Here is a 20988-nt window from a genome sequence, read left to right on the forward strand (position 1 = left end):
ATTCTACCCTCTTTAGAATCCTTGATTATAATCATTCCACCATCGGTGGCTGTGCCTTCAGTTGCCTGGGGCCCAAGCTCTGGAACTCCCTGCCTAAACCTCTCCGCCTCTCTTTCCTCCTTCAAGACGCTCCTATGTTTCGATAGATGAAGTCCTTACTACTAGGGGAATCAAGGGGTATGGTGAGAAAGCAGGAATGGGGTACTGAAGTTGCATGTTCAGCCATGAACTCAGTGAATGGCGGTGCAGGCTAGAAGGGCCGAATGGCCTACTCCTGCACCTATTTTCTATGTTTCTATGTTCTATGTTTCTATGTTAAAACCTCCCTCTTCGACCAAGCTTTTGGTCACCTGCGCTCATTTCTACTTGTGCGACTCAGTGTCAATGTTTTTAATCACATAATATCCTGTAAAGCACCTTGGGACGTTTCATTACGTTAAAGGCGCTATATAATTACAAGTTGCTGTTGTTGTATTCACCATCTCCCAGCCTCAAACATTCTCATCACACACAGTGGGGCTATTCAACCCCTTTCTAAACTGCCCTTTACAGTCCTGCTCAATTCTCATCACTAGGATAAATTCTTATCATTTTTAGTAACATTCAAAAGGAATATAGAGACATGTTTTTACACTTATGCCCATTTTTTGATAATTCGCTTGTCAAATTTCACAATTGCCCCCTCAGAATTGATTCGATTGCCCAGAAGCAAGCAGATACCCAACATTCCACCAATTAGTTCGGTCAAAAGCCTACCATTAAAACCCGCTACAAAATGTTCGACTCAAGTTAATATATTTAATTCAGATGGGTGTTGCTCAGGAGTGGTGGCTTAGTGAAAGATTCTTCAATCTATATATAAGACAAGATAGAAGCAAAGGGTTGGCCATTGAAAAATGACTGTTCTGATATTACAAGAGCAACTATGCATTTAGCAGCAGGCAGAATACAAATCAGATCAGCAGCTGAGAAAATCTACTGATCATCTATCAAAGCAACACATTGGATTTTATATATTTAAAGACATTTTGCAAACAGATCATAAAATGAGCGAGGTGGGACAGCAATAGCTACAGAATTGCTAAAAACTAGTGTACAGTTAGAAAAAAATAATCAAAAAAGCTAATGAAACGTTTGTCTTCCTACACCTTGAGATAAAGGCTAAGGTGGAATTTATGCTAATGCTGTACAAAGCTCTGGTTAGACCATATCTGGAGTAGCTGAGATCAGTTCTGGGTACCACACTTCAGGGAGGATATATTGGCCTTGGAAGGGGTGCAGCACAGATTCAGCCGAATGATACCAGGGTGATCTAATTCTAACCCTAACCCAAGCATCTTAGATTAAAGGAGCTTATAGGGTAGATATAGAGAAACTATTTCCTCTGGTGGGGGGAGTCCAGAACATGTGGTCATAACCTTAAAATTAGAGCTCGGCCATTCAGGGATGAAGTCAGGAAGCACTTCTTCACCCAAAGAGCAGAAGTAGTCCAGAACTCTCTCCGACAAAAACCTGTTGAGGCTGGGGGTCAATTGAATTACAAGACGGAGATTGATAGATTTGCTAGGCTTGGGTGTTGAGACACATAGAAATAAGCGGGTCAATCGAGTCAAGATACAGATCAGCCATGATCTAGTCCAATAGCCGAACAGGCTCAAGGGGCTAAATAGCTTAACCATGCTCCTATATTCAGAGAATTATGCAGCACGAAGGCTATTCAGCCAGTCATGCCTGTGCCGGCTTTGAAAGAGCGATCAAATTCGTCCCACTCCCCTGCTCATTCTCCATACTTCTGCAAATTTTCCTTTTCAAGTGTATATCCAATTCTGCACCACCCTTTCAGGCAGCGTATTCCAGATCATAACTCTGCATAAAAAATAATTCTAATCTCCCATCTCACCAATTACCTTAAATCCGGGTTCTCTGGTTAACAACCCTCCCACCAGTGGAAACAGTTTCGCCTTATTTACTCATTGAAATCCCTCATGATTTTGAGCACTTGTCATAAATCTCCCCTTAATCTTCCCTGCTCCAAGGATAACAATCCCAGCTTCTCTCTGCATAACTGAAGTTCCTCATCCTATTCTAGTAAATCTCCTTTGCACCCAGTCATGCTATCATTACAAATACATTGTTGATCAAAGAATCATAGAATGCTTACAGCACAGGCGGCCATTTGGCCCGTCGAGCCTGAGCCCGTCGAGTCTCTGCAAGACCACTTCAGCTAGTCCAACCCCCCGCACTATCCCCGTACCCTGCAAATTTTGTTCCATCAGGTACTTATCCAATTCCCTTTTGAAAGCCACGATTGAATCTGCCTCCACCACCCTTTCAGGCCGTGCATTCCAGATCCTAACCACTCGCTGCGTAAAAATGTTTTTCCTCATGGTATCCCATGGCACTATTTCGAAGAGGAGCAGGGGAGTTATCCCCAGTGTCCTGGGGCCAATCTTTATCCCTCAATCAACATAACAAAAACAGATGATCTGGTCATTATCACATTGCTGTTTGTGGGAGCTTCCTGTACGCAAATTGGCTGCCGTGTTTCCCACATTACAACAGTGACTACACTCCAAAAGTTCTTCATTGGCTGTAAAACATTTGGAGACATCCGGTGGTTGTGAAAGGCACTATATAAATGCAAGCCAGTCTTTCTTTTTCAGAAACATTCAGGAAACTCTACAGGTTTGAAAGAACAGACTTATTGGGGTGCAGTCACTCTCGTTTCCTGTCACTTAGCCAATTTCGTATCCATGCTGCCACTGTCCCTTTTATTCCATGGATATAACTTTGCTGCCAAACTTATTACGTGGCACTTTAACAAACGCCTTTTGGAAGTCAATGTACACTACGTCAACCGTATTGCCCTCATCAACCCTCTGTTACTCAATCAAGTTACTGAAACACAATTTGCCTTTAACAAATCCATGCCGACTTTCCTTAATTAATCCACACTTGTCCAAGTGACTTAATTTTATCGGGATCATCATTTCTAAAAGCTTCCCCACTACCGAGGTTAAACTGACTGGCCTGTAGTTGCTGGGTTTTTGACCAAGTGTGTAACATTTGCAATTCTCCAGTTGTCTGCCACCATCCCTGTATCCAAGGAGGATTAGCAGATTATGGCCAGTACCTCTGCAATTTCCACCCATACTTCCTTCAGCATCCTAGGATTCATCCCATCCGGTTCTGGTGACTTATCTACTTTAAGTACAGCCTCCTTATCAATTTTTATCTCAACCAGTATCTCAAGTACCATCAATTAACTATGAATTTGGCAGCATATTCATCCTTGGTAAAGAAAGATGCAAAGTACTCATTAATAAACCACTCCAGTGAACATCTGAGCCGGTTATTTTCACCCCAGTGTCCCAGCCGAGATAGGCGGTGTGGCAGATTGAGGGCCACAAGCAACATTCGCTCTAAGCTGCGCAGCCTGGGACCGACAAATCCAATGTTAAGTTTCTCACATGGGCGAAACCGCGAACGGACCGCGCACCCCAAAAGAAATTAGGGGGAAACATTAGCTGTAAGCCCATGCCAGCACGTTGCACAATGACATGCCAAGGTATTTTAGCCAATGTTTTTGCAGTATCACTGACAAAAGCACTGAATGGCATTACAATAAATCATTCAGTTCAGGCCAGGGATGAGCAAATAAAAATAAAATGACACTTCAGAGAACTGATGTGACCCCGCTTCCCTTCAGATCAGCTTCAGTTTGGCTCAGTGACAACACGATCACTTCTGAATCAGGAAGTCGTGGCTTCAAGTCTGATTCCAGCCCTCGAGCGCACAACACAAGGTGACAGTTCAGTGCAGCATTGAGTGGGATTGTTGCATTGCTGGAGGTGCTGTCTTTTGAATAAGACGTAAAACTGAGGCCTGACTGCCTGTTTAGTTAGATGTAAATGATCCCATGGCACGATTCGAAGAGGGGGAAAGGAGTTCTTCTTGTGTCCTGCTCAACATTTATTCTTCAACCAACACCTCTAAAAAGAGAATTTACCTCATTAGGAGACCTTTCAGTGCACGAATTAGCTGTCATGTTTGCCTACATCAAACCTGCAGCACAGAAACAAGTCAATTGGTCCAAATGCCTATGCCGGTACTCATGCTACACACTGGCCTCCTTCCACCCAACTTCATCTAACCCTAACGTTATAACCTTCTATTGTCTAGCTTCCCCTCAAATGTATCTATGCTACTTGCCTCAAGAAAAAATATTTGCATTTGAAGAGCGCTTTCACGACCTCAGGACGTCCGAAAGCACTTTGCAACCAATGAAATACTTTGGAAGTGTAGTTACTGTTATGATGTAGGAAACACGGCAGCCATTTACGCACGGCAAGCTCCCACAAACAACAATGTAATAGTGACCAGATAATCTGTTTTTAATGATGTCGATTGAGGGATAAATATTGGCCAGGACACTGGGGATAACTCCCCTGCTCTTCTTCCAAATAGCATCATGGGATCTGTTATATCCACCTGAGAGAACAGACGGGGCCTCAGCTGAAAGACAGCACCTCCGGTCGTGCGGCGTTCCCTCAGTACTGCACTGGAGTGTCAGCCTGAATTTGTGCACTCGGGTCTCTGGAGTGGTACTTCAACCCACAACTGACTCAGAAGCAACAGTGCTGCCAACTGAGCCACAGCTGACAGTTATATGGTTGCAAGTTCCACATTCTAACCACACTCTGTGAATTCACGACTGGATTTATTACCATCTTGTATTTATTGCCCCTAGATCTGGTCTGCCTCACCAGTGCAAACATCTTCTCCATGTCTACCCCATCGAACCCTTTCATTATCGTAAGACTTGTGTCAGGTCAATGCTCAGCCTTCTCTTTTCTCGAGAGAAAAGCCCCACCCCCAGCCTGTTCAACCTACTCAGTATCTTCACTTCATAACAGTAACTCCATTCCAAAATTAATTCATTGACTTCCCTTCAGGACATCCTGAGGATACAAACGGTGCTATAGAAATGCAAGGTCTTTCTTTCTTATCAGCCTGCCCAGCGGGTGTCTTTACTGCAGCTCTCGAGCCACATTCCTTGGCAATCTGGTAGCTTACTTCTATTTGTATTAGATATCTTTTACTTGCTTATTTTTCCTATTTTGAGCCTGCGGCTTTAAAAAAAAGTCAATTAGCAGTTAGCAGATAGATCCGGAATCAGAGTGCCAAGTTCTACAAGCATTCAGAGCTTAAGATGTCTGCAAACCAAAATATGTAAAGTCTGGTATCCACCAGTGAGGTTCACAGTAACAAGAAGCTGAGAAACGACAGAACTCAACTGAATAACCTGATAGTGAGCCTCTGAAATGTCACTGTATTGCATCATGGTTGTGAAACACAATCAGGCTCTCACTCAGCCTTGAGCCACATCCTGGGATTTTTTCTTTGGAACAGAGGAGGTTGCGGGGAGGTGTATAACATTGAGGGGGCTAGATAGAGTGGACAGCAGAGGAGTCAATAACTGGGGGGCATAGAATTAAAAGTAGTTGGTGGAAGGATTAGAGGGGAGATGAGATTTTTTTTTTTTTTAATTCATCCAGGTGGTGGGGGGTCAGGAACTCTCTGCCTGAAAGGGTGATAGAGGGGGAAACCCTCATCACATTTAAAAAGTACTTGGATGTGCACCTGAAGTGGCGTAACCAACAGGGCTACAGATCTAGTGCTGGAGGGTGGGATTAGGCTGGGTAGCTCTTTTTTGACTGACAATGGTCCGAATGTTGTAAAGTCTATGATCCTGAATACTATCCCCTGGCACTATGGCAGGAATAAGAACACAAGAAACAGAAGCAGGAGTAGCCCATTTGGCCCTTCGAGCCAGCTCCGCCATTCAATACGATCATGGCAGATTTTCTCCCTCAACTCCACCTGCCCGCTCATCTCGATACCCATATCCCTTGATTCCCTGAGTGTGCAAAAAATCTAGCAATCTCGGTCTTGAATATGCTCAATGACAGAGCAGCCTTTGTTAATGATACCTTTGCTAAATGATACAAAGAAAAAAAATTTATGTTTTCCCACCCACATTTCCAACTGTTTTCTTCTCTTTTCCTGAACGAGGTGACTCTTGCGTCCACGGTGCTGGCAGCCCTTCCATCCTTCATTCCAGTTGGCATTTTCCACACTGGACCCTAATTAGTTGATGGTACATTGGGGGGGGGAGGGGCAAAATCACAGCCGAGTCCAGTCCTGTGCTCATCAGATATTCACAAGCACGCATTTTTCAGCACAAGTGACTGGACACCAACTAACAAGTACCCTGGTTGAGTTTCACCCCATTCTCTGGCCGAGGGACACTTTGGCTAATTGCTGTCTTGACGGAGGTCAGTTAACCTGGAACTTTTATGTTCAGTACCACATCACGTAGCTTGGATGATGTGGAACCTATATGGGTAGAGCTGCAGAACACCAAAGGGCAAAAAACGTTAGTGGGAGTTGTGTACAGACCTCCCAAACAGTAGTAGTGATGTTGGGGAGGGCATCAAACAGGAAATTAGGGGTGCATGCAGTAAAGGTGCAGCAGTTATAATGGGTGATTTTAATATGCATATAGATTGGGCTAACCAAACTGGAAGCAATACGGTAGAGGAGGATTTCCTGGAGTGCATAAGGGATGGTTTTCTAGACCAATATGTCAAGGAACCAACTAGGGGGGAGGCTATCTTAGACGGAGTGTTGTGTAATGAGAGGGGATTAATTAGCAATCTCGTTGTACGAGGCCCCTTGGGGAAGAGTGACCATAATATGGTGGAATTCTGCATTAGGATGGAGAATGAAACAGTTAATTCAGAGACCATGGTCCAGAACTTAAAGAAGGGTAACTTTGAAGGTATGAGGCGTGAATTGGCTAGGATAGATTGGCGAATGATACTTAAGTGGTTGACTGTGGATGGGCAATGGCAGACATTTAGAAACCGCATGGATGAACTACAACAATTGTACATCCCTGTCTGGCGTAAAAATAAAAAAGGAAAGGTGGCTCAACGTGGCTATCAAGGGAAATCAGGGATAGTATTAAAGCCAAGGAAGTGGCATACAAATTGGCCAGAAATAGCAGTGAACCTGGGGGACTGGGAGAAATTTAGAACTCAGCAGATGAGGACAAAGGGTTTGATTAGCGTAGGGAAAATAGAGTACGAGAGGAAGCTTGCAGGGAACATTAAGACGGACTGCAAAAGTTTCTATAGATATGTAAAGAGAAAAAGGTTTGTAAATACAAACATAAGTCCCCTGCAGTCAGAATCAGGGGAAGTCATAACTGGGAACAAAGAAATGGCAGACCAATTGAACAAGTACTTTGGTTCGGTATTCACTAAGGAGTACACAAACAACCTTCCGGATATAAAAGGGGTCAGAGGGTCCGGTAAGAAGGAGGAACTGAGGGAAATCCTTATTAGTCGGGAAATTGTGTTGGGGAAATTGATGGGATTGAAAGCCGATAAATCCCCAGGGCCTGATGGACTGCATCCCAGAGTACTTAAGGAGGTGGCCTTGGAAATAGCAGATGCATTGACAGTCATTTTCCAACATTCCATAGACTCTGGATCAGTTCCTATCGAGTGGAGGGTAGCCAATGTAACCCCACTTTTTAAAAAAGGAGGGAGAGAGAAAACAGGGAATTATAGACCGGTCAGCCTGACATCGGTAGTGGGTAAAATGATGGAATCAATTATTAAGGATGTCATAGCAGCGCATTTGGAAAGAGGTGACATGATAGGTCCAAGTCAGCATGGATTTGTGAAAGGGAAATCATGCTTGACAAATCTTCTGGAATTTTTTGAGGATGTTTCCAGTAGAGTGGATAAGGCAGAACCAGTTGATGTGATATATTTGGACTTTCAGAAGGCTTTCGACAAGGTCCCACACAAGAGATTAATGTGCAAAGTTAAAGCACATGGTATTGGGGGTAGTGTGCTGACATGGATTGAGAACTGGTTTCAGACAGGAAGCAAAGAGTAGGAGTAAATGGGTACGTTTCAGAATGGCAGGCAGTGACTAGTGGGGTACCGCAAGGTTCTGTGCTGGGGCCCCAGCTGTTTACATTGTACATTAATGATTTAGACGAGGGGATTAAATGTAGGATCTCCAAATTTGCAGATGACACTAAGTTGGGTGGGCAGTATGAGCTGCGAGGAGGATGCTATGAGCCGCAGAGTGACTTGGATAGGTTAGGTGAGTGGGCAAATGCATGGCAGATGAAGTATAATGTGGATAAATGTGAGGTTATCCACTTTGGTGGTAAAAACAGAGAGACAGACTATTATCTGAATGGTGACAGATTAGGAAAAGGGGAGGTGCAACGAGACCTGGGTGTCATGGTACATCAGTCATTGAAGGTTGGCATGCAGGTACAGCAGGCGGTTAAGAAAGCAAATGGCATGTTGGCCTTCATAGCGAGGGGATTGGAGTACAGGGGCAGGGAGGTATTGCTACAGTTGTACAGGGCCTTGGTGAGGCCACACCTGGAGTATTGTGTACAGTTTTGGTCTCCTAACTTGAGAAAGGACATCCTTGCTATTGAGGGATTGCAGCAAAGGTTCACCAGACTGATTCCCGGGATGGCGGGACTGACATATCAAGAAAAACTGGATCAACTGGCCTTGCATTCACTGGAGTTCAGAAGAATGAGAGGGGATCTCATAGAAACGTTTAAAATTCTGACGGGTTTAGACGGGTTAGATGCAGGAAGAATGTTCCCAATGTTGGGGAAGTCCAGAAGCAGGGGTCACAATCTAAGGATAAGGGGTAAGCCATTTAAGACTGAGATGAGGAGAAACCTCTTCACCCAGAGAGTGGTGAACCTGTGGAATTCTCTACCACAGAAAGTTGTTGAGGCCAATTCACTAAATATATTCAAAAAGGAGTTAGATGAAGTCCTTACTACTAGGGGATCAAGGGGTATGGTGAGAAAGCAGGAATGGGGTACTGAAGTTGCATGTTCAGCCATGAACTCATTGAATGGCGGTGCAGGCTAGAAGGGCCGAATGGCCTACTCCTGCACCTATTTTCTATGTTTCTATGTAGTTAACCTGGAACCTTTATGTTCAGTATGATATCAGGTAGTAGTTAACCTGGAACCACATCAGGTAGTCTGTTTATACAATTATGCACTGATGAACTGATGTATCAAAAAAAAATCATAAGGAACACTGCTCCTTTAAATTTTCATTGAACAGTATCAGAGTGCAGTATATCCCTTGCGTATATCCCTTTCTAAAACTCACTCGCACCTGAGCACACACTTGTAGTGAACGGCTGCACAGCAGCCATCAAGGAACCTCAACTTTCCAACCAATGTCAAGCAAGGAAATCAGCCCGAAAAGAAAGTGAGGAAATAGTCACAGCTTAGCTCCTACCAAGAGTTGTGATTTTGAGCTCCAAATAATACCACCATTTCACTCTCTAATCTGAAAGCACAGTAAAATTTACGCCTCCACCATTTTAAGGATCTAAATTGTAGGTTTTGATCAGCATCAAAACTGGATATACAAGTTCTAATATCTGGCACTCACTTAACAACAGTTTCACATTACCACTGCTTCACATCATACTATTTTCAGGTGGCATAAAATAAGTGGCACCTAATGTCTTAACTTCTCCCTCAACAGTACTATACACCCCCAAAAATTGCATGACTCAATACAAATATAATCTGGGTCATACATCTTAATGAATAACTCAAAGTTCACCTACTGTACTTTAGACCAACTCAAAACTTTCATGTTTAAATTTAAACACTAGGAAAAGTGACCAAAATGTTTAAAATATATATATTTAATTTATATTCAATTTTAAGTCACTTTACTCATTCTCGAGCAGTGACTAGGTGAGCTTTTTGCAGAGTTCCTTGTTGCACCATTTTGTATGAAGTGATGATGTGTCACATCCACATGATGAAAAAAAAAACGACAGCTCTCGCTCCCTCGACACAAACTTACTCGACGCTAGAAGGGGGGGGGGGGAACACAACTCATGATAAAAGAAAATATTGGAAATACGCCAGTAGCCGTGAACATTTCCAGTTCGTTCGAATGGGCTCTTGACAACAACAAAAAAAGGTCTACTACACCCAGAACTTCAGCTGGCCAATGCAGGGATTTGTTCTCCTTATTTGCAGTCAACCTTAGCTTACACCATTTTAATATATTCTTCCCCAGGGCTGAAAAAATGAGCATATAAAAGTTTCAACACACACACACACACACACAAAAAACACAGTATTTGTTTTAACACAAGCCTCAAAGCAGACTGGCCCTCAGAAAAGTGAAGTGTCCAGTAAGTGCCAATTGGGAACATTGGGTCGAAGAGATTGAACAAAAAGTGTCCCTTTTGTAAAGGGGGCAGAGCCGAATGCTGCTCAATATTCAGTCCAGATTTGCACTCAAGCAGCAAATGAAGTTTGACTTTAAGCCCTTTAAGCCCCACTGCAAGTGCTATTTGCCTCGGACCGGGGGAAAGCGATGGTGAGAGAGCTGGCAGGACAGAGCCAAGGGGCTTTGCGGGGAACATGTTTTTTTTGGCCAAAGCCTTTGTGCCCAGTGCGGCCTAGCCGAGGCTCGGACCGCGGGCTCGATTTTCTACCGCCCCCCCCTCCGCCACCTCCCGCGTCGTAGTGGCCGGGCGGACAATTTTAGTGTTTTTTTTTCAAAAAAAATAAAAGCTCAGTTTGTTCATTCGCTTACCATCTTCGCGTCGTCCGGAGGGGAGGGGGGGGGGGGCTGTGTGCGGCTGCCTACTCGCGGTGGCGCACGGTGTGAGCGGAGCGGAGCAGCGGGCGGGCGGACTGAGCGCCGGCAAGATGGCGGCGGCGGCCACGTCTCCAGCCGGAAGCGCGCAGCCCGTCGGGTCAAAGGGCGCGGGCCAGCTGCCACTCACACACTGGCACACTGGCTGCCCAGAGCACAGCTCCAACCCGTGCACTGGCAGCCCAGAGCACAGCTCCAACCCGTGCACTGGCTGCTCAGAGTACAGCTCCAACCCTAGCACTGGCTGGCCAGAGTACAGCTCCAACCCTAGCACTGGCTGCTCAGAGCACAGCTCCAACCCTAGCACTGGCTGCCCAGAGTACAGCTCCAACCCATGCACTGGCTGCTCAGAGCACAGCTCCAACCCTAGCACTGGCTGGCCAGAGTCCAGCTCCAACCCATGCACTGGCTGCTCAGAGCACAGCTCCAACCCATGCACTGGCTGCTCAGAGTACAGCTCCAACCCTAGCACTGGCTGGCCAGAGTACAGCTCCAACCCATGCACTGGCTGCTCAGAGCACAGCTCCAACCCATGCACTGGCTGCTCTGAGCACAGCTCCAAACCATGCACTGGCAGCCCAGAGCACAGCTCCAACCCATGCACTGGCTTCCCAGAGTACAGCTCCAACCCATGCACTGGCTGCTCAGAGTACAGCTCCAACCCGTGCACTGGCTGGCTAGAGTACAGCTCAACCCATGCACTGGCTGGCCAGTGTACAGCTCCAACCCATGCACTGATTGGCCAGAGTACAGCTCCAAAATGTTGTGTATCTGTAAAGCATGCACTCCCATGTTCTGCCACCAGGGAGCGCATTCCCTGAAGTCCCGAGGGATCCCAGCATCCCAAGGGAGCACTGTATATATGCCAGCCCCTAAGACCTGTTCCTCACTCTGGAGTGTCTTAATAAAGACTGAGGTCACTGTTACTGTAACCTCCCTGTGTGCAGCCTCATCTGCGTTAGGAACACAATAACTGGCGACAAGAATACAAATCCAACGCAAAGATGCAGCAAACTGTGGGCATCCTGGAGAAGTTCTCAGAGGGTGAGGACTGGGAAGCCTATGGCGAACGGCTAGACCAGTACTTTGTAGCCAACGAGCTGGACGGAGAAGGAAGCGCTGCAAAAAGGAGAGCGGTCCTCCTCACAGTCTGCGGGGCACCGACCTACAGCCTCATGAAGAATCTTCTGGCTCCGGTGAAACCCACAGATAAGTCATATGAGGAGCTGTGTACACTGGTTCGGGAGCATCTTAACCCGAGGGAGAGCGTGCTGACGGCGAGGTATCGGTTCTACACGTGCCAGCAATCTGAAGGTCAGGAAGTGGCGAGCTACGTCGCCAAGCTAAGGCGACTTGCAGGACAATGTGAGTTTGATGGCTACCTGGAGCAAATGCTCAGAGGCTCTTTTGTACTGGGCATTGGCCACGAGACCAGCCTACGAAAACTTTTGACTGCAGAGAAACCGACCCTCAGTAAGGCCATTGCGATAGTACAGGCATTTATGTCCACCAGTGATAACACCAAACAAATCTCTCAGCATACAAGTGCTAGCAATGTTCATAAATTAACTGGAACTGTGTTTGCGAGCAGAAATGTACAGGGCAGAAACCACGAGTCTGCAACCGCCAGCAGGCCTCAGGTAACCCAGATGACTCAGAGTCCGCAACAAAGGATGAATGCAAGGAAATTCACATCTTGTTGGTGTTGTGGAGGCTTCCATTCAGCCTATTCATGCCGCTTCAAAGGGTATGTTTACAAGAGCTGTGGAACAATGGGGAAACTCCAATGAGCTTGCAGATGAGCTGCAAGCTCTGAAAAACCTGCTAACCACCAAGTGGCAGAGGAAGATTGGTCCATGGTGGATCAAAGCAATTTCGAGCCTCAGAGAGAGGAGGCAGATGCTGAAGTACACGGGGTGCACACATTTACAATGAAATGTCCACCTTTAATGCTAAATGTAAAATTGAATGGCTTACCCGTAGCCATGGAACTGGACACTGGCACTAGCCAATCCATCATGAGTAAAAAGACGTTTGAGAGACTGTGGTGCAACAAGGCATTCAGACCAGCCCTGAGCCCCATCCACACGAAACTGAGAATGTACACCAAAGAGCTTATCACTGTCCTGGGCAGCGCCATGGTCAAGGTCACCTACGAGGGCACGGTGCACGAACTGCCACTCTGGATTGTCCCGGGTGATGGCCCCACACTGCTTGGAAGGAGCTGGCTGGGCAAAATCCACTGGAACTGGGATGACATCCGAGCGCTATCACATGTCGATGAGGCCTCATGTACCCAGGTTCTTAACAAATTTCCTTCCCTTTTTGAGCCTGGCATTGGAAACTTTTCCGGGGCGAAGGTGCGGATCCACTTGGTCCCAGAGGCACGACCCATTCACCACCAGGCACGAGCGGTACCTCACATGATGAGGGAGAGAGTGGAAATCAAGCTGGACAGGCTGCAACGCGAGGGCATCATCTCCCCAGTGGAATTCAGCGAGTGGACCAGCCCGATTGTTCCAGTACTCAAAAGTAATGGCACGGTCAGGATTTGCGGCGATTATAAAGTAACTATTAATTGTTTCTCGCTACAGGACCAATACCCGCTACCTAAGGCAGACGACCTATTTGCGACGCTGGCAGGAAGCAAAACGTTCACCAAGCTCAACCTGACTTCGGCCTACATGACGCAGGAGCTGGAGGAGTCTTCGAAGGACCTCACCTGCATCAACACGCACAAGGGACTGTTCATCTACAACAGTTGCCCGTTTGGAATTCGGTCGGCTGCAGCGATCTTCCAGAGAAACATGGAGAGCCTACTCAAGTCGGTACCACGTATGGTGGTTTTTCAAGACGACATATTGGTCACGGGTCGGGACACCGTTGAGCACCTACAAAACCTGGAGGAGGTCCTCCATCGACTGGATCGCGTAGGGCTGCAGGTGAAGAGATCAAAATGTGTCTTCATGGCAACAGAAGTGGAGTTTTTGGGGAGAAACATCGCGGCGGACGGCATTCGGCCCACAGACACCAAGACAGAGGCTATCAGGAACGCGCCCAGGTCACAGAACGTCACGGAGCTGAGGTCGTTCCTGGGACTCCTCAACTATTTTGGTAACTTCCTACCGGGGTTAAGCACCCTCCTAGAGCCCCTACATGTGTTATTGCGTAAAGGTGAGAACTGGGGAAAAAAATAAGTAATTGCTTTTGAGAAAGCCAGAAACATTTTATGCTCCAACAAGCTGCTTGTATTGTATAACCCGTGTAAAAGACTTGTGCTAGCATGTGATGCGTCGTCATACGGAGTCGGGTGTGTATTACAACGTTGCGGGGCAGTTGCAACCTGTCGCCTATGCTTCCAGGAGCTTGTTTGGATAAGAGGCATTAGCGTGTGTGTTCGGGGTAAAGAAAATGCATCAGAATCTGTTTGACCTCAAATTTGAGCTGGAAACCGAGAACTGTGCAGATGCTCTCAGTCGGCTACCATTGCCCACCACGGGGGTGGAAATGGCGCAGCCTGCAAACTTGTTGATGGTCATGGAAGCGTTTGAAAATGATAAATCACCTGTCATGGCCCGCCAGATTAGGACTTGGATCAGCCAAGATCCTCTGCTGTCCCTAGTAAAAAACTGTGTACTGCATGGGAGCTGGGCCAGCATCCCCATTGAAATGCAAGAGCTAATCAAGCCATTCCAGTGGCGAAAGGACGAGCTGTCCATTCAGGCAGACTGCCTGTTGTGGGGTAACCGCGTAGTGCCACCTAAAAAGGGCAGGGAGACATTCATCTCGGATCTCCACAGCACACACCCGGGTATAGTAATGATGAAAGTGATAGCCAGATCCCACGTGTGGTGGCCCGGTATCGACTCTGACTTAGAGTCCTGTGTACGGCAATGCAGCATGTGTGCTCAGTTGAGCAATGCACCCAGAGAGACACCACTAAGCTTGTGGTCCTGGCCCTCCAGACCATGGTCGAGGATCCATGTCGACTATGCGGGCCCGTTTCTCGGTAAAATGTTCCTGGTGGTGGTGGATACTTTTTCAAAATGGATTGAATGTGAAATAATGTCGGGAAGCACAGCCACCGCCACCATTGAAAGCCTGAGGGCCATGTTTGCCACCCACGGCCTGCCTGACATACTGGTCAACGACAACGGGCCATGTTTCACCAGTGCCGAATTTAAAGAACTCATGACCCGCAATGGGATCAAACATGTCACCTCGGCCCCATTTAAACCAGCCTCCAATGGGCAGACAGAGCGGGCAGTACAAACAATCAAACAGAGCCTTAAACTAGTCGCAGAAGGCTCACTCCAAATCCGCCTGTCCCGAGTACTGCTCAGCTACCGCACGAGACACCACTCACTCACAGGGGTGCCCCCGGCTGAGCTACTCATGAAAAGGACACTTAAAACCAGACTCTCGCTGGTTCACCCCAACCTGCATGATCAGGTAGAGAGCAGGCGGCAGCAAAAAAATGTAAACGATGGTCGCGCCACTGTGTCACGGGAAATTGATCTGAATGACCCTGTGTATGTGCTAAACTACGGACATGGTCCCAAGTGGATCGCGGGCATGGTGGTAGCTGAAGAAGGGAGTAGGATGTTTGTAGTTTGTAATGGACAAATTTACAGAAAGCACCTGGACCAAACGAGGCTGCGGTTCACAGACTGCCCTGAACAACCCACAGCAGACACCACCTTTTTCGAGCCCACAACACACACCCAAAGGATCAACGACACCACCCCGGACCAGGAAATCGAACCCATCATGCCCAACAGCCCAGCAAGGCCAGGCTCACCCAGCAGTCCTGCAGGGCTAACAACATGCCAGCCCAGCGAGGGCACAGCCAACACACCAGAACAGACATTTGTACCAAGGTGATCCACCAGGGAAAGAAAGGCTCCCGACTGCCTCACCTTTTAAATAGTTTCACTTTGACTTTGAGGGGGGAGTGATGTTGTGTATCTGTAAAGCCACCAGGGAGTGCATTCCCTGAAGTCCCAAGGTACCCAGCATCCCTTGGGAGCACTGTATATAAGCTGGCCCCTAAGACCTGTTCCTCACTCTGGAGTGTCTTAAAAAGACTGAGGTCACTGTTACTTTAACCTCCCTGTGTGCAGTCTCATCTGTGTTAGGAACACAATACAAACCATGCACTGACTGGCCAGAGCACAGCTCCTACCCATGCACTGGCAGCTCGGAGTACAACTCAATCCATGCACTGGCTGCCCAGTACACAGCTCCAACCCATGCACTGGCAGCCCAGAGCACAGCTCAAATCATGCTGGCAGCCCATAGCACAGCTCAACCCCATGGACTGGCAGTCCAGAGTCTGCAGCCCAGAGCACAGCTCAAACCCATGCACTGGCAGCCCAGAGCACGGCTCAAACCCATGCACTGGCAGCCCAGAGCACAGCTCAAACCCATGCACTGGCTGCCTAGAGCACAGCTCAAACCCATGCACTGGCAGTCCAGTGCACAGCTCCAACCCATGCACTGGCAGCCCAGTGTGCAGCTCAAACCCATGCACTGGCAGCCCAGAGCCTGCAGCCCAGAACACAGCTCCAACCCATGCACTGGCAGCCCAGAGCACAGATCCAACCCATGCACTGGCTGCCCAGAGCACAGCTCCAAACCATGCACTGGCTGCCCAGAGCACAGCTCCAACCCATGCACTAGCAGCCCAGAGCACAGATCCAACCCATGCACTGGCTGCCCAGAGCACAGCTCCAACCCATGCACTGGCAGCCCAGAGCACAGATCCAACCCATGCACTGGCTGCCCAGAGCACTGCTCCAACCCTGGCAGCTCAGAGTACAACTCCAACCCATGCACTGGCAGCCCATGCACTGGCAGCTCAGAGCACAGCTCAAAACCATGCACTGGCTGCCCAGAGCACAGCTCCGACCCATGCATTGGCTGCCCAGAGCACAGCTCAAATCATCATAATGCAATACATTAAAAAAACAATTCTAATACTACTTTTTAAAATAATAATGCAACTAAGACTACCTAAAGTTTGCAATATATACTTTATTTCTGGTTTTAAAAATATTGAAATCCTTTGCCAACGCTGGAAATAGTGTCAACTGTGGCTCAGTTGGTAGCACTCTCTCTCGCCCCTGAGTCAAAAGGTTGTGGGTTCAGATCTCCCTCCAGAGACTTGAGCACAAAGTCTAGGCTGACGCTCCCAGTGCAGTACTGAAGGAGTGTCGCACTGTCGGAGGGGCAGTACTGAGGGAGTGCCGCACTGTCGGAGGTGCTGTCTTTTGGATGAGATGTTAAACCGAGGCCCCATCTGCTCTCTCAGGTGGACGTAAAAGATCCCATGGCAATATTTCAAAAAGAGCAGGGGAGTTATTCCCGGTGTCCTGGCCAATATTTATTCCTCAATCAACATCATCAATAACAGATAATCTGTTCATTATCACATTGCTGTTTGTGGGAGCTCGGTGTACGCAAATTGGTTGCCGCGTTTCCCACATTACAACAGTGACTACGCTCCAAAAGTACTTCTTTGGCTGCAAAGTGCTTTGAAATGTCCTTAAGTTGTGAAAGGGTCGATATAAATGCAAGTTTTTTTTCTGATTTTTTAAAATAGAAAATACACGCCATTCAGTAAATAGCTTTGAAAATTCATATAAGACCACGTAAAGTTTGCAATACAGTGTATGTGCTTTATTTGTGATTTAAAGACAAAATTAAATCCTTTGCCAATGCTGGAAATCTGAATTTAAAAAAACCACAGAAACTGCAGTGTCAAGTCAAAAGCATTAAAAATACAAACAGGGTCAATAACCTTTGATTTGCAATCAGATATAATCTACAATAAAAACAAAAAACGTCACTCTGAATCTGAAAGTGAAAGGTTAACTTTGAGTGTAACCTGGGTTCTGATGCACCCAAAATGTTAACCATTCTGATGGGAGGGTTAGACTTCTAGAGTCAACTTTAGGTATGATATTCCTATTGGTTTAAATACATTACAATACAAAAACAAGCCATTTGGCTCAACCAGTCCCCATTGATAATTATCCTCACACAAACAGAGGTCCTGATTCCTTGTGCCCATCCTGTTCCCCGATCACTTTATTCTCTTTTCCATCAACCACCTAACTCAGAAAGAAAATCTTGGCTTTCTATAGCACCTTTTATGACTTCAGGACGTCCCTAAGTGCTTTGCAGCCAATGAAATACTTTTTGAAGTGTAGTCACTGAAGCAATGTCAGAAACGCAGCAACCAATTTGCACACAACAAGCTCCCACAAACAGCAATGTGATAATCCGTTTTTTAGCGATGTTGGTAATGGGATAAATATTGGCCAGGACACCAGACTAACTCCCCTGCTCTTCTTCGAAATAGTGCCATGGGATTTTTTTTACATCCACCTGAGAGGGCAGACGGACCTTGATTCAACGCATCATCAGCACCTCCAACAGTGGAGCACTGGGAGTGTCAGACTAGATAATGTGCTCAAGTCTCTGGAGTGGGACTTGAACCCACAGCCTTCTGACTCAGAGGCAAGAGTGCTACCATCTGAACGACAACTGATACCTCGAAGCTATTCTAAAATGTTGTCAGGATCTCTGTTTCAATCCTTAACTCTGGCCATGCATTCCTCCACCTCACTGCCGTGTGTGAAAAAAGCTATTGCCCTGTGTCATATTTAGCCTTGTATCCTTTCATGATTTTAAACACCTTCATGTTATCCCATAATATCCTTTATTCTAAGAAAAGTCTTTCTTCATATTTATACTTCCTCAGACCATGCAGCATCCAAACAGGATGTAGTTCTGTACCCTGTATGGATCTGAGGCAAAGATGATGTATAGAAGGCACCTCAAGTCGCTGAAGATGTATCACCAATGATGTCTCTGTAAGATCCTGCAAATCCCCTGGGAGGACAGGCGCACCAACATCAGTCGACCAGGCTAACATCCCCAGTATTGAAGCACTGACCACACTCGATCAGCTTCACTGGGCAGGCCACATAGTTCGCATGCCAGATACGAGACTCCCTAAGCAAATGCTTTATGCGGAGCTCCTTCATGGTAAACGAGACAAAGGTGGGCAGCGGAAATGTTACAAGGACACCCTCAAAGCCCCCCTGGTAAAGTGTGACATCACCACTGATACCTGGGAGTCCCTGGCCGAAGACCGCCCGAGGTGGAGAAAGTGCATCCGGGAGGGCGTTGAGTTCTTCGAGTCTCAACGCAAAGAGTGTGAAGAGGTCAAGCGCAGGCAGCGGAAGGAGCGCGCGGCAAACCAGCCCCACCCACCTCTTCCCTCAACGAATGTCTGTCCCACCTGTGACAGGGTCTGGGGCTCTCGTATTGGACTGTTCAGCCACCAGAGAACTCACTTTGGGAGTGGAAGCAAGTCTTCCTCGATTCCGAGGGACTGCCTATAATGATGATGAGTACCGTATCCACACTGCGATATGTGCGCACTAGGTCTGTGCAGCAGAGCTGGTCTCCAGTCGTCCTGGTTAACCCTTGCCATTGGATAAAGACCTATCTCCATCAATCCCGTGTGGTGGCTGATGTACAACGGTCACCAAACATTAAAAAAATCCACGTACAGGCATTTTCCGCCCCGTCAATTGGAGTTCAGGACTGGAACATCGGGTCCTTTATTGAAACATCTGTGAACTCATCCCTTTTGGTGTGGAAGCAAGTCATCCTCATTTTAGGGACCGTCTATGATTCCGCCTATGGTGATGATGATTGCTTCAAATTCTTTCTTACTAAGTGAAGTGTAAAACTGCACACACTGCACCAACTGTGGTCTTACTAAGGTTTTATATAGATTCACCATTACATATTCTATCGTCTTGCCATAAGACTCAATATCCAGCCCTTTTTTTATGACCTTATCTACTTGGTTCCATTCTTATCTATCTAATCGTAGCCAGAGAATCACTTGCAATAGCTTCTCTTCCCACCCCCGCATCGTTACCTCTGGTGTCCCCCAAGGATCTATCCTTGGTCCCCTCCTATCTCTCAGCTACATACTGCCCCTTGGCGACATCATTTTAAAAACAGCATCAATTTCCACATGTATGCTGATGACACCCAGTTCTATCTCGCTACCACTTCTCTCGACCCCTCCACTCTAAATCGTCAGACTGCTTGTCCGACATCCAATTGAGCAGAAATTTTCTCCAATTGAATATTGGGAAGATCGAAGCCATTGTTTTCAGTCCCCATCACAAACTCCGTTCCCTAGACAGTGACTCCATCCCTCTCCCCAACTTCTGGGCTGAGGCTGAACCAAACTGTTCGCAACATTGGTGTTATATTTCACCCTGCAATGAGATTTCGACCACATATTCGCAGCATAACTAAAACCGTCTATTTCCACCTCCGTAACATCGTCTGTCTCCACCCCTGCCTCAGCTCATCTGCTGCTGAAGCCCTCATCCGTGCCTTTGTTACCTCTAGACTTGACAATCCCAATGCACTCCTGGCTGGCCTCCTACATTCTACCCTACCTAAACTAAAGGTGACCCAAAACTCAACAGCCCGTGTCCTAACTCGCACCAAGTCCTGCTCACTCATCACCTCTGTGCTCACTGACCTGCATTGACTTCCGGTTTAACTCTATGCCTCTATTTATAAAGCTCAGGATCCCATATGCTTTTTTTAACAGCCTTCTCAATTTGTCCTTCCACCTTTGAAGATTTCTGTATGGACACCCCCAGGTTTCCTGCACCCCTTTAAAAGTTGTACCATGTAGTCGGAATCTAAATGGAACGCATGACGCAAGTTGCAGAATTGTCACTCTTGGTTTTTCGAGATTTTACACTTTGTTTTTGATCTTTTCACAGGTGTCATATTTGACCTCATTTTCTACGAACCAACATACTGCAACAGAAATTGTAACTTCAAGGATTCTCCATTTCCAGTTGCCTTTGTAGTGCAGTGCAACTCCAACAACAACTTATATTTATATAGCGCCTTTAGTGAAACGTCCCAAGGCGCTTCACAGGAGACAAAAAAACTTGACACCGAGCCACATAAGTAGAAATTTGAGCAATGATCAAAAGCTTGGTCAAAGAGAGAGGTTTTAAGGAACATCTTGAAGGAAGAAGGAGAGGTAGAGAGGCGGAGAGGTTTAGGGAGGGAATTCCAGAGCTTGGGACCCAAGCAGCTGAAGGCACAGTCAAAATGGTTGAGCGATTATAATCAGGGATGCTTTAGAGGGCAGAATTAGAGAAGCGCG

General features: G+C 46.8%; 1 protein-coding gene across 4 annotated transcripts in view; it reads right to left on the minus strand.

Moving 5' to 3' along the window:
- LOC139276476 (coatomer subunit delta) overlaps positions 1-10830 on the minus strand; it is a 50161-nt gene extending 39331 nt beyond the window's left edge. The window contains exon 1 of one of the 4 annotated variants that reach the window (XM_070894533.1): positions 10698-10830. In XM_070894533.1, coding sequence (XP_070750634.1) covers positions 10698-10700 — 3 coding nt within the window. In that variant the 5' untranslated portion in view covers positions 10701-10830. The remainder of the gene's footprint in view (positions 1-10697) is intronic. The other 3 variants (XM_070894536.1, XM_070894535.1, XM_070894537.1) reach the window with 3 other exon arrangements.
- Between the last annotated feature and the right edge of the window lie 10158 nt (positions 10831-20988).

This window comes from Pristiophorus japonicus, chromosome 11 (assembly GCF_044704955.1).
Source record: "Pristiophorus japonicus isolate sPriJap1 chromosome 11, sPriJap1.hap1, whole genome shotgun sequence".
Classification (NCBI taxonomy): Eukaryota; Metazoa; Chordata; class Chondrichthyes; family Pristiophoridae; genus Pristiophorus; species Pristiophorus japonicus.